This window comes from Podarcis muralis, chromosome 4 (assembly GCF_964188315.1).
Source record: "Podarcis muralis chromosome 4, rPodMur119.hap1.1, whole genome shotgun sequence".
Taxonomy (NCBI): Eukaryota; Metazoa; Chordata; class Lepidosauria; order Squamata; family Lacertidae; genus Podarcis; species Podarcis muralis.
Genome location: NC_135658.1, coordinates 95,483,165 through 95,497,284, shown reverse-complemented (window position 1 = coordinate 95,497,284; position 14,120 = coordinate 95,483,165). Strand labels below are relative to the sequence as shown.

At 43.6% G+C, this 14,120-nt stretch overlaps 1 protein-coding gene across 1 annotated transcript; it reads left to right on the top strand.

Annotated features, from left to right (window-relative positions):
- Nucleotides 1-6,869: 6,869 nt before the first annotated feature.
- On the top strand, nucleotides 6,870-10,344 carry LOC114596497 (2-oxoglutarate receptor 1-like). Its single transcript, XM_028728165.2, has 2 exons — nucleotides 6,870-7,151; nucleotides 9,291-10,344. Exons 1-2 carry the CDS (start codon nucleotides 7,135-7,137, stop codon nucleotides 10,342-10,344), a joined length of 1,071 nt encoding a protein of 356 aa, XP_028583998.2. The 5' UTR covers nucleotides 6,870-7,134.
- Nucleotides 10,345-14,120: the final 3,776 nt, after the last annotated feature.

Below are 14,120 nucleotides of genomic sequence, written 5' to 3'. Positions count from 1 at the left end.
GGAGGGTCCATAGCTGTCAACTTTTCCCTTTTCTTGCGAGGAATCCTATTCGGAATAAGGGAATTTCCCTTAAAAAAAGGAAAACGTTGACAGCTACGGGAGGGTCTGTGAATGAAAGTAGTTGGCAGATGGCTTGTAGCCTGAAATGCAACCCTGCTCTACTCCCTGCCCTTCTTTTGCTGCCATTAACCCTACATAATGTTTGTTTGGGGGCGGGGGACGGCAAAACCAGTTTAATTCTGTGGTGCGGCTAGGCCCATGGTGTCAACATCTTCCTTCCCATAATACCAACTTCTCTCTCTGCCCCTCAGATCAGCCTGTCCACCACAAGGTTCCCAGAGCAGTATCCTCTGCCTCAGGTACCCTTGACACAACCTTGCTTAATTTTCATTTGTGAAAGAAAGATGCGAAAGGCAGAATGAGAGACATACAGCTTCTTAAATGAGGGCCGACACTACCACCTAGTGTTAAAGTTTAATAGTCACAGATTAGCCTGCTGTCCCATTGCTCATAAATTAATACCATAGGTGATATCGAATGTCCTCTGCGGTTATACTATATCTGCTCCTCATGGGAACTATTTTGGAAGAAGGTAGTTCAGAGTTCTGGCAAGTCATGTCTCAAGAAAGTCATGTTATATTTTTTTTACTGTTTTTCCTTGTTATAGGTTAAGAGCATTATTAGGAATAAACAGATTATATCTCATTCATCCTCTTCACTAAAATCAAGTTTAGCTCCACATTTTCCTTGAGCTAGCAAGGTGAAAGTCTGTTTAAAAAGAGATTTGCAAGGGTCTAAATTGGGAATTGTGACTCCATGCAGGGTAAACTTCAATACCCATAATTCTTTGCGAGGAGGAATCTGCTTTGAATACTGTATGCCCAAGGAGAAGGTGCGATGCTAGTCTAGTTTTCTGTATAGAAATCTTGTGGGCAGGGATAAATGAACCCAAACCACAGCCTGAAGTGGCACAGAACCCACACACCTTGGTGAAAATTAGGCCAAGAAACGAAGCCAAAGTTTGTGGCTATATATAGAGAATCGTAAATATAAATATATTTATCGTTGGATCCAATAAACACCGGGTGGTGTGGGCACAGGAGAGGCTAAACACATTTAAAGTTTCCCAGAACCAGGTATGTGAACGATACACACCTAGGAAAGAATGTTAGAGAAGGAAGATAAGAAAACATCTAGGAAGTGTGCAATATAAACAAGGTTTTCATACCACCAAGGGCACATTTAAAGAAGGTCAGAAGAGCCCAAGCAAGGGGAAATTGTAGGGTAAAGATGTACTTGCTTATTGCCAGTGCTGAGGACACCTGTACATATAAATCTAAACTCCCCACAAATCAGTCCCCGCTTTACCAAGTTGTACAGGGTTGCTTGCAAAGTTTGCAGTGTGCGTGTCTGCCTCCCCAGCCGGAAACCGTTGTGCTTTCCAATGCCAGAAGTATGCAGCAACAACCTACCATTGATATCACAGATGGAAGTAGGAAGGGAGAGTAAGCCTATGCACAAGAAGCTGGTGTAAAGCAAGCCAGTGTATGGCTGGATCCAAGAAGTGTTTTTGGTTTAAAGCGTAAATTTAAAGAGGGAAAACAGGTAGAGGAAGACGAGACTCCATGTCACCATCTGGTGGCACAATGTTATATTGCACCTACAGCATATAAATCGCTTTTTCTTTATGGGTCCAGCTGAGTCCTAAGTTAAGTCGGTGTAAAGTTACTCCAAACGCTGCTGCTGCTGTACTGTTGAAGCATGGCAGAGGAAAAGCAAGCCTTTAAAACAGCCAAGTCATGTGATTGAGCTGAACGGGCTTAGGATCCAGCCTAGGTCCCTCTGCTCTGGTCCCGCTTCTGCCATGACACTGCCAAGTCACTCTCTGGGGACCTTGCACAAACCTTGGCTAAGCCATGGCCTACTGAGCCAAGCCAGTAACACTGGTGTATCTTTGGCTAAGAAGGAATCAGCTGGCTGTGCTGAAGAGCCAGTGCGTTCTAAGCTGCTCATCCCCTTGAATCTTGCCATAGGTAATGGTAAAGGTACCATTAGGTCCAGTCACGAATGACTCTGGGGTTGTGGCGCTCATCTCACTTTCAGGCCGAGGGAGCCAGCATTTGTCCACAGACAGTTTTTCTGGGTCATGTGGCCAGCATGACTAAGCCGCTTCTGGCGAAACCAGAACAGCACATAGAAATGCTGTTTTCCTTCCTGCCGGAATGGTACCTATTTATCTACTTGCACTTTGATGTGTTTTCGAACTGCTAAGTTGGCAGGAGCAGGGACTGAGCAATGGGAGCTCACCCCGTCGCAGGGATTCGAACTGCCAACCTTCTGATTGGCAAGCCCTAGGCTCTGTGGTTTAGACCACAGCACTACCCGCATCCTTTCATCTTGCCATAGAATTGCCCCCTAATTGCCCTGCAAAAATCTAGGTTGGCTAGATATATGTGGCAAGGCATGCAACTTTGTACACAGCAGAGTCAACAGCCAAGCCTTCTAGGAGAAACTGTAAGAATGGATTGGATGCAGCCAGAATACAGGGTGGGGAATCTGTGGGTGTTGTTGGACTCCAAATGAATCAGTCAGCATGACCAACAGTCAGGACTGATGAGAGTTGGGAGTCCAATAACTTTAATTTAGGCATGATGTATGCTAGATGCTATGTTAAACCAGGAATATTCTGTCTGTCGAGTGGCCATATTCTTGGGTGGAGAATTTTGTGTTTAATTACCGTAATTCAGCATTTTCTAAAATTATTCTTTTTTTAAAAAATGAAACTCCAGATAGTATTTTATATACAATAATTTTGTTTTCTTTTATGCTAAATTGCAGGCACTGGAGAATGTTACAACCCTGGAATTTGTGTTCCTACCCTTGCAAAAATAAGTGGATAAATAAATATGCCAAGCAAGTTATAAAAATTGTCTCAGCACATGAGCAGGAGAAGGAAATGCTTAGAGTTGGCCTGGGATGAAATCTGAAGTATGTGGCAACTCATCTTGCCCTCAGCTTGTGTAAACTGAAGGGGAATGTGTACAGGCACCATGATGGAGGATATATGAAACTGTTTTGGAAACATCAGCCAAGCTGACCTTTCGAGAGGGGAAAACAGATTAATCTGAGATACAGTGAGATCTTGGTGCATCAAAAATTGCCAGTGGATTATTGGGAAGCCTGCACTATTAAGAAATTCGGTACCATTCACGATATGACATCCATTTCATGGTTTAATTCGGAGATCTTTCTGAGAGTACAGTGTTCTTGCTTCCCCACAATGTTAAATGTGTTTTATGGGTGCAATTAACATGCATGCTTTAAAGAAATGTAAATAGCAGCTACTGGGGGACCCACAAGGAACGGAACTGCAAGAGGTGGGGATTAACCCCTTTCTCCCATGCTACAATGCTGATGACACTCCTCATTCCCAACACCGCTATTCAAATTGGGGAGGAAGCTTCCATTGACATTAATGGGAACTTTCCCACTAATGCAAAGAGCAGATTTGGAAGATCAGTTTTCATTATGAGCACAGCAAAGAGCTAAAGCAGTTATGGTCAATTAATTGAGATAATGCAATTGCCGTTGCAACACATTCTTCATGGCTTTAAGGCTATTTGGTTACTACAGCTGGGGCAGAATACAGTGGCTGGACTGATGGGCATGGGTCTCTGGAAATAAAGTACCGTATACCAGGTCAGATATGTGTTGCCTTCTTCCTAACTCCCTGCTACAATTTCTGAAAGCAATGAAATATGGATTTGTTTGACTAGGTATATCAGCCATCTCAGCTAATATCTTGCAGGAGTGGATTGTTTTATAAATTATTTTAAGACATGCTGATCCTGTGGGATAGGTAAAAAATTCATTTTAAGGTGCATCTAAGGTAGAATCTAGACACATATAAAAAACACTGTGAAAATGGTTTGTTTTTTTTAATTGTTTGAAAAATATATTGAATTTGCCATAAGCTCACCATTGCCATCTAGTGTCACATTTGTATAATGCACTTAAAACGTTATATTTGCAGGTGTATAGCTGAGTCCAGGTTAGAAGACAAATTGATTCATAAAAGGGTATAGCTTGACGTCTACATTTACACATTACCATAGGTAAAGGTAAAGGTACCCCTGCCCGTACGGGCCAGTCTTGCCAGACTCTAGGGTTGTGCGCCCATCTCACTCAAGAGGCCGGGGGCCAGCGCTGTCCGGAGACACTTCCGGGTCATGTGGCCAGCGTGACATCGCTGCTCTGGCGAGCCAGAGCCGCACACGGAAACGCCGTTCACCTTCCCACTAGTAAGCGGTCCCTATTTATCTACTTGCACCCGGGGGTGCTTTCGAACTGCTAGGTTGGCAGGCGCTGGGACCGAGCAACGGGAGCGCACCCCACCGCGGGGATTCGAACCGCCGACCTTTCGATCGGCAAGCCCTAGGCGCTGAGGCTTTTACCCACAGTGCCACCCGCGTCCCACACATTACCATAAAATAGCATTAATTATTTTTGCAAATGTTTCCCTACATCGTCCTTATTCTGAAGCATCCCTTTTCTGATTTCCTCATGTAGCTTCCAAGTCTATCAACGCAAGACAACGGATCGTGGAAATGTCATTGTGTTAAAAATGTTTATAATTAGTTGAGCACAGAAGGAGATTCTGACTAAGTATCAGGAAGAACTTTCTGACAGGAAGAGCTATTTGGCCGTGGAACAGACTCCCTTGGGAGGTGGTGGACTCTCCTTCCTCGGAGATTTTTCAGCAGAGTTTTGGATGGCCATCTGTCATGGATGCTTTAGCTGAGATTCCTGCAACTCTACAATTCTATTATTCTACATAAGAAGGCAGGCAGGTGGGCGCTGACAGAGGGCCAAATGAGGTTAGTGGGGCATCGCCTCACTCTCCCAAATGGGTCAGTCTCCACTGCATGGGCGAGACTAAGGTGTCTGCCCATCCCTTTGGCACAAGGTTTACGACCAACATTGTAAACCTCTTAGACTTTTAAAAAACGTTTAATGGCATGTAAACTGCTGAAACAATAAAATAAAACTGAAAGGAGGAGAGACCGAGCGGAATTATGTGGAGGGGAGAGCGGAGAGAATGGAGCCTATTGCAAAACAGAAGCAGATCGTGACACAGAAGAGAAGCTAGCTGGCATAAAATGGGCAGGCAGAGAAACAAGAGGCATTTAGACTGAAAAAGTAAAGCTGGGGAGGAGCACATACTTGACTTGTCAAGCACACAGCTATATGGAGACAGAGAGTCTTGTTCCAGTTGTCCAAAATTGGATAACCTCACGGTTCGATTACTCCAGTTTTATGCCTGGGGCTGGCTTTTCAAACTGTCTGGAAACCTCCATTGGTCTAAAGCAGATTTTTGTTAGGTGGGTGCTATTTTGTATTAATTTTAATTTGATTTTAAAAAAACCTATTTAAACTTTGGATTGTCTTTGTGTTTTTAATAAGGTATGTAAGTCACCTGGGAACAGAGTCATGAGGGCAGAATACAAATGCAGTATCTCCATCCATCCACACACCCACCCAATAATTTGGACTCCAGTGACAATTTCACCCCATTTAATTTAAAGAAAGGATCCAACACACCTAAAAAATGCAGTTTTGGACATGCAGATTAAAGCCACCTTTGTCAAAAACAGTATACAAAGTTACTAAACTATTCAAAAGTGTCAAACCAAAATATATTAATTTCAAACTTTTGATGTCATCGCTAAAGTTTCACACGCCTGACTTTGGGTATGGCACCAAGTAAAAACGCACAGTTCTGTAAATGGATAGTGTACATAACCGAATGCATTTTGTTTAATTCACTACTGTAGTTTATCAAGTTCTGGTCCATGTCATTAATCAAACAGATTCTGCAGAGCATATACATGAATCAAAAGGAAGCCAGCTGCCAACCTGTTTCTGAAATCAATGAGTCTTTTCCCCCTGTCACAGGCTCTGAGGCTTTTCTAGATCTTGATATATTACTCCTGCCCACACCAAGGACTCAGCTATACAGCTGCAAATAAAATGTTTTAAGTGTGTTTTAAGTGCAATATACAACGTGACACTCGATGGCAATGGTGAGCCTTATGGAAAATTCAATGTATTTTTAAAAACACTTTAAAAAACAGGTTTTTATATGTGTGTAGATTCTGCCCAACACTTCTGCAGCAGTTCTTTGACATGGTTATAGAAACAAAGTGACAGCAAGATCTTATTTTAGGACTAAGAAATACTTCTGTGGACTTAGAAATTAAGGTTGATTCCAGATAACCAGCTTTTTGAGCATTCATCCTGATTTGTTTGCACAAAGTTTGGGAGAGGATAGACAATGTTGGCTCTTATAAGTCAGCATGAATTCTTATTTGTTTGTGGGGAAAAGACAGTTAAGAATGAAAATTGTGGCCTTCTTAGATCACTAGGTAGGGCTTGAACAATGTTCAGTACATTTATTATCTTCCTGCCTCTACATAATTCCTTAATTATTATTCTGATTGTTACAGTTGGTCTACGATGACAGGGTGGCATTCCATCATTAGAAGCAGAGGGAAAATCAAGTGAATGTATTTATCCATTTCTGCTCCTCTTGGCTATCAAGCTTCTTATTTCTTGGTGCAAAAGGAATTTGTTGCACAGGGAGCATAAACAGACACTCGGAGGAAACTAGGATTAAAGTATTTCCCACACATCAATGAGCTACATGGAAGAACGATGGCTTCCTTACATTCCTGTGGGAGAAATCTTCCCAGGTGGATGGTTAGAGCTATATGACTGATTCATCACCTTTCCTCCATGAAACATTGCCTGGCAAACCTTAGGCACCCATAACAGCGAAACTGGACAGGCTGTGAGCAGTTTCTGCTGCAATGGGTGGGACAGGAGACAACTAGACACAAACATATAGAGCTGCACTATGTTGCACAGGAGTCAACGCAGGGCAGAGTTCCTCCCTTTCCAGACCGTAGTGCAAGTATTTGTTTCTCTCTCTTCCTGCAAATGTGGAAATGGATCTCCGTGGAACTTCAAAGTTGCTCCAGTAGTTGAGGAGTGTCGTCTTTTGCCATCCAGCTCCCTTTGTAGCCAACTAGTTTGCTGCCTTCTCATTTCCAACTATGAAGAGGATCAGAGGGGATGCAAATCACTGACAGGTACACAAACCTTCTGACGTTAAAAACAACCAAGAGGAAGCTGGGGAATGTTAAATGATGTGTGATTTATAACGTAGGATTTCCATGCCGATTACAGCATCATGCAACAAATCCCATGCAAAATCATGTGTTGACTTGCTATTATGGGATTGTGAGAATGCAGAAAATGCACAAACTCAGCTGAGGTGGTGAAGGAGCCATTAGTAGTACTCCCTTGTGTGTGAGAGTTAAAGAGGGACCCCTTGTTCCAAGTCTGTGCTTGCAATGCTTATTGTTTAAAACCAACTTCTTTTTTAAAAAAGGGACTTCTTGTTCCAAGTCTGTGCTTGCTTCCTGCAGTTACTTTAAATGCTTATTTTTAAAAATCAACTTCATCTTTTTAAAAAATAATAATAATGGGTTGGTTAGTCAGAATGCACCTTTTTAATCACGTATTTTTTTAAAAAAAACAGAGTCAATCTAACCAATAAACTCTGAATACAGAGCCCAGGCCTGTAGCCAGAGGGAAGCTTGGGGGGGGGGCTGCCCTCCCCATAATCTTCTCTGCTCCCTCTTTTTTTACAAATAATTTTAAAATTAGGAAATCCCCTTCCCCTGCCTCTAAAAGGTCCTGGTGAAAACATAAAAGGAAGGGAAGGACCGAGAATGGGCAGAACAAGGAAATGAAGAAGAAGAAGAGGAGTTTGGATTTGATATCCCGCTTTATCACTACCCTAAGGAGTCTCAAAGCCGCTAACATTCTCCTTTCCCTTCCTCCCCCACAACAAACCCTCTGTGAGGTGAGTGGGGCTGAGAGACTTCAGAGAAGTGTGACTAGCCCAAGGTCGCCCAGCAGCTGCATGTGGAGGAGCGGGGAAGCGAACCCGGTTCACCAGATTACGAGTCTATCGCTCTTAACCACTACACCACACTGGCTTCTAATGAAAGGAGTTAAGGGAAGTTGAGGAAGAGAAAAGGGGGAAGGTAGGAAAGCAACCAGAGGGTGGGTGGGTGGAAGGAGGAAATGGAAGGAGGAAAAGAAGTAAAGGAAAGGCAATAGGAGGAGGAGGAGGCTGTACTCTGGCAACCCCAGAAATAGTTGCCCTCTTACCTGCAACAAGGCCTGCACAGGTAACGGTAACAATGATAATCATTATTATCATTAATATAGCCTTAATGAATCTTAAGTATTACATTAATGTGTAAACTGCCTCTCTACTTTTCTGGCATCCGCTCTCCCCCATTCCCCAAACTTGGAGGCTGGCTACAGCCCTGCATAGATCCTATTTCTGCAGATGCTCCTATAGTGCACAGAACCCTAAATTTGGGGGTTCCTTAAAGATGGAGGGTCAACACATATACCCAGCTTCCCCACCCCCAACCACCAGCAGTTTCCACACGTTCTAATTTCAGGCTTCTGAGAACTTCCTTGCTCTTGGGGTTAAGATGTGTGAAGGTCTCTTGAGCAGGAAGGGAGGGATCTGCAAAGTTTGGGGTTCTTTTTGTTTCTCATTTTTCCAATCTTAAATTCAGTTCTCCATATTTGTGATTAGGGATGGTGGGGTCCTTATGAAAATTATCTCTCCCATTGTGAATTTCTCTTAAAAAAAATAATTGTGCAGGTTTGACAAATAACAAAGCAGCGCAATGGATTTTATACGTGTGTCCCCCCCCCCCCGCTCATATATGCACTTACGTGCATACTTTAATACAGTGATTGTATCACTTGCATTGCAAAGTTCAGAAAAGTGCAAATTTCAAAGGCTGGTCATGTTTCAGCTCTTGCATTGTTTTAGAAAGAGCAAATTTGGCGAGTTCACTTTTAACTGAAATATGAATTTAATTTTTCCTCCATTCCAACTCTTGAGGGAATGGAAGGACGGAGGAGAATTGAGGAAAAGACAGCCCACCCTCTCCATCCATGTCTGTCTGAGCATTTAGGCATGCAGCAGCGGGTGTCCTCTCTCTTTCTCTCTGGGTGCGTTACATCCTTGGGGAACAAAACCATGAGAACATTTCACAGAGCTAACCCCCTGATTATATTGTACTTAACTGCATCCCCAGAAGTTTTCTTCCTATAGCAAAATAACTTGAGCATGTTGTTTTTGAAACTTGTCTAATCCAAACCCACCCTCTTTTCTCTCTCCCGCCCCCATTAAGTCTCACAATGGTTGCTATGGACGCAACTGCCTTTGAAAATGCAACCAACCAGACCAGCGCGCTGCCAAGCTACGCTGCAGTTGCTGTTGAGAACTGCACGGACGACGTGCACGGACTCAGGAAATCCTACCTGCCACCCTTGTATGGTATGATCTTCTCCGTGGGATTCCCAGGCAACATCATAGCGATTTGCGTGTACACGTTCAAGATGAGGCCCTGGAAAAGCAGCACCATTATCATGTTCAACGTGGCCTGCACAGACCTCCTGTACTTATCCAGCCTTCCTTTCCTGATTCACTACTACGCCAATGGAGAGCATTGGGTCTTTGGAGACTTCATGTGCAAGTTCATCCGCTTTGGTTTCCACTTCAACTTGTACAGCAGCATCCTCTTCCTGACCTGCTTCAGCATCTTCCGATACATTGCAATTGTCCACCCAATACAGTCTTTTTCCGTTCGGAAAAAGGCATGGGCTGTTGCGGCCTGCGTTGCATCTTGGGTAATTTCGCTGCTGGCCATGGGTCCTCTCAACTTTTTGTTTACTTCGACGATGGAGGAGAACAAATCTCTTTGCCTCGACCTTACCAGTTCTGAAAACGTGGATGTTATCCGGTGGTACAACTGGTTTTTAACTGGCCTGGCCTTCTACTTGCCATTAATAACGGTGACTCTTTGCTACACTGTGATCATCTATACCTTGGCTACAGGGCCCCACACTCAAAACCCTTATAAGCAGAAGGCTCGTAGACTTGCATTTTTCCTCCTGGTAGTCTTTTATGTGTGCTTTCTACCTTTCCATATTTTTAGGGTTGTTCGGATTGAACTAAGGCTGTACCGAGTCAGCTGCGATATTGAGAACCATATCCATGCTGCCTACATTCTATCCAGGCCGCTGGCTGCCCTGAACACCTGTGGAAACTTGTTACTTTACGCCATAATCAGCGATAATTTCCAGCAAGCCGTTCAGTCTCTTCTGAGATGCAAGTTGAGCCACTTAATGCAACAGACAGGGGGCAGCAGTGACTTCAATAGATCTGGGATATTAAAATTGTGAACGGATACATTTGTCTTCAGAAGCTCTGGTACCGGTTGTCTCCTAAAACAAGTTAGAAAGAGGCTGCGCACAGCTGCCAAGTCTTAAGAGTGGCTTTTATCAGGGGTGTGGAACCAACCTATCTCCCTCCAGATGTTGTTGAACTACAACGCCCATCATCTCCGACCATTGCTCATGCTGGCTGGGGTTGATGAGAACTGCAGTCGAGCAACATCTTTCTAGAGGACCACAGGTTCTCCATCTCTGGCTCACATGAACCCGATGAGGAAAGCAGCCTCATAGGACATGGGCTCTTCCATGTGTCTTTGGAAAGGCCTGGCAAACACAGAGCACTTAATTCAGTTGTATAGAACGGTTGCTTGGGTGGCCCAAGGTTGTCTCTGGGCACATTAAAATTTTGCTGTGTGTCTCTTATCACTTGCTAAGCAGCCTAACAGTAGCGCATTAAATCAGCAAGAACTAACTGGGACGCTATTTTCATTTGTGTCTGCTGCTTCTTTTCTTTTTGCAAAAGTACCCTGGGCATCCAGTGGAGATCAGAAACTCCGGCTCATATCCCTGCTAAGCTGCCTCTGGGTGCCCCCTTCAACACTGCAGGAAGCATTGCCTTTTTTTGCAAGGCATTTATATAGCTAAGACACGTGGTCCAAGAATGTTGGCAGCCCAGGTAATGGTAATAATAATAATAGTAGTAGTAGTAGTAGTAGTAATAATAATACATTTTATTTATACCCCACCCTCAGGGTGGCGAACACCAATAAAATCACAGTAAAAATGTATTAGGGGAAAAAGAGAAAGGAAAAAAAACACAATTTAAAATACAGGTTAAAATGCAATTTAAAATGCAGCCTCATTTTAAAGTAGCCGATAAATCAAGACCATAAGGGGAGGGAAGCATAAGGGTCAGACTGAGTGCAAACCAAAGGCCAGGCAGAACAGCTCTGTCTTGCAGGCCCTGCGGAAAGATGTCAAATCCCGCAGGGCCCTAATCTCTTGTGACAAAGCGTTCCACCACATCGGGACCAGTACTGAAAAGGCCCTGGCGCTAGTTCAGACCAATCTAACCACCTTGTGACCTGGGACCTCCAAAATGTTGTCATTTGTGGACCTTAAGGTCCTCTGCGGGGCATACCAGAAGAGGCGGTCCTGTAGGTACGTGGGTCCTAGGCCATAGTTCCATAGTTTGCACATACGGATGGGGCAGGCACTGCTCAGACCTTAGAACAGAAAGTGCAGTGACCAAAGGCAATGTAAAAATGCAAAATCAATGAGTGCTGTGCATTAGGATGCACCAAGTGCTGCCAATAGATTGTAATCTAGTCATTGGCATCCATTTGTCTCAATAGACAATGGAGTGTGTCTCCAGAGTAAAGTCAAACCACTGAGTGACTTTCCTGGGGCACAAGCCCGGGCAGCATGTAGTGACCTGAAGGCACAACGCTTAAGCAGAGTTGTCTGGATATCACAGGGTTGCCATATTTAAAAAAGTGAAAATCTGGACACACACAAAAATGAAGTTCTTTACCTACTTTTTAGGAGAATTGCCAAAAAAACCAGCACTTCCAATATGGGCTGCCATATGCCTGGGTTTCCCCGGAACATTTTAGCCACTTTCTGAAATTTCCACCCAGGCGCCATTTTGAACGGGCAAATCCTGGCTATGCCCAGGAAATTCCAGACGTATGGCAGCCCTAGGATATCACTCACCAAAGAGCTCAAGGGAGAAAAATAAATATATGTGTGAGCCAGACAGCACCCAGGCATGATATCTCTAGCGTCTCTCAGAAAAGATTTATGGGATTAGTGTACAAAGAATGCAGTTGGGAATATTAGTGTGGAAAAGCATCGCCTGGTCATGCCATGATAAACGGTGGAGATGACTTGGGATGTAGGTAGGCATCCTTTTCCATTCCTGCCCTGTTTTTGTCCCATTGTTTCTGTTCTACTCTTGTTTGTCTCACGGCCCCATGATGGCAAAATTACATAACTTGCATAATAGATTGCATAATTTACCTAAGTTGTGTTGTCTTTGCCTCGAAATGAATGTGGTGGAAACATGATGCAGATGGTGTGGAAATATAATCAATTACATATCGATTGTAGCCTGAAAGCAGCAACATCAGCGAATATTATTTTCTGGATTGATTTCCATTTCTAATGTGAAGTAAGCAGGCGTCTGCAATTTTCACTCCTGTCTCTGTTTTCACCAGAATTCACTGACATCCCTAGAAGATAAGTGTGGGTTGTTACCATGCTATCTCAGGACACACATCTCCATACTTGTCTGCAAACTCCCTCTCCAAATCCAGGCAAAACTCCCTTCTGGACCATGAGCGACCGGGGATGGGATTTAGTTGAACTGTTGGGATCATGTTTCCTTACCATGACCATGGCTCTGTTCTGACAGGGGACAGCCTGCTGTGGGATTGGTAGAGCTGGGCAGTGAAAGGTGTGTGAGCCAAAAAGGCAAGACAAGACTAATTCACGCAAAAGGTGGTTGCCTGAACATTGCTAGGAATGCAACACTTACATTAAACCCCAAATCTCTCCACTGAGCTGAAAACATTTCCTTTTAATTCAGTGAACAGGAAGCATCAATGTGCAGCTTGCAGTGATTATCACATACTGTAAATTCTATTGTGCACCACTTACTAGGAGGTTAGTATTGGCGCTGTAGTCTAAACCACTGAGCCTCTTGGGTTTGCTGATCAGAAGGTTGGCGGTTCGAATCCCCACAATGGGGTGAGCTCCCATTGCTCTGTCCCAGCTCCTGCCAAACTAACAGTTCGGAAGCACACCAGTGCAAGTAGATAAATAGGTACCGCTGTGACTGAAAGGTAAACAACATTTCCGTGCGCTCTGGTTTCTGCCATGGTGTCCCATTGTGCCAGAAGCGGTTTAGTCCTGCTGGCCACATGACCCGGAAAGCTGTCTGTGGACAAACGCTGGCTCCCTCGGCCTGAAAGTGAGATGAGCACTGCAACCTCACAGTCACATTTGACTTTTGCCTTCCCACTCCATGGAAGGTGATGTGGCTGCCTACAAGGATGGGACATTCTTTGCCTCACCCAATGCAATCATGTGGGAGAGAATCCTTCAACAGGGCCTACACTGTTTAGTCATTCATTTACGCAACTTAAATGGCTGCCTCATAAAACATATACAACTACTAAAATACTATGCAAAGCAATAACAACTATTTTACAAAAAAAATGCAATTAAAACACAGGTATTAGGGTGAAAGACTAGACCATAAGACAACCAAACGTAGCCCCCGAGCCTCTCTAGGTGGCCCTCAGGACTCTCCCCAGACCACACACCCCTCTCCAGGCCACACCCCTCACTGTCCTGATGCTCAACTGCTACTGCCTAGCAGGGAAGTCCTTGAAACTGCCTTTTGCTTGCTTAAATGGAAGGCAGAGAGGGGGGCTGCAAGTGTGTGTACAAACTAGTCTACTGTACAAAGGTAGCATTTACGGTACATTGACTAATGTACACATTTTTGCAAGCAATTTTCCACACTGCAATGTGCTTCTGTATGTTGCTTTCACTAATAGATTGATTTTTATGCCCTTCTGTCCTTAATGCAGACATTTTTGTTTTTAATAATAATAATAATAATAATAATAATAATAATAATAATAATAATAATAATTTTTATTAGTTTTCAATTACAATCCAATAAAAGCCTCATTATAACAATACCGATTTATAACACAATTATTAATACCAATTTTTCAAATACCGAATTATATAATTTAGATAAAGTGGTCCCC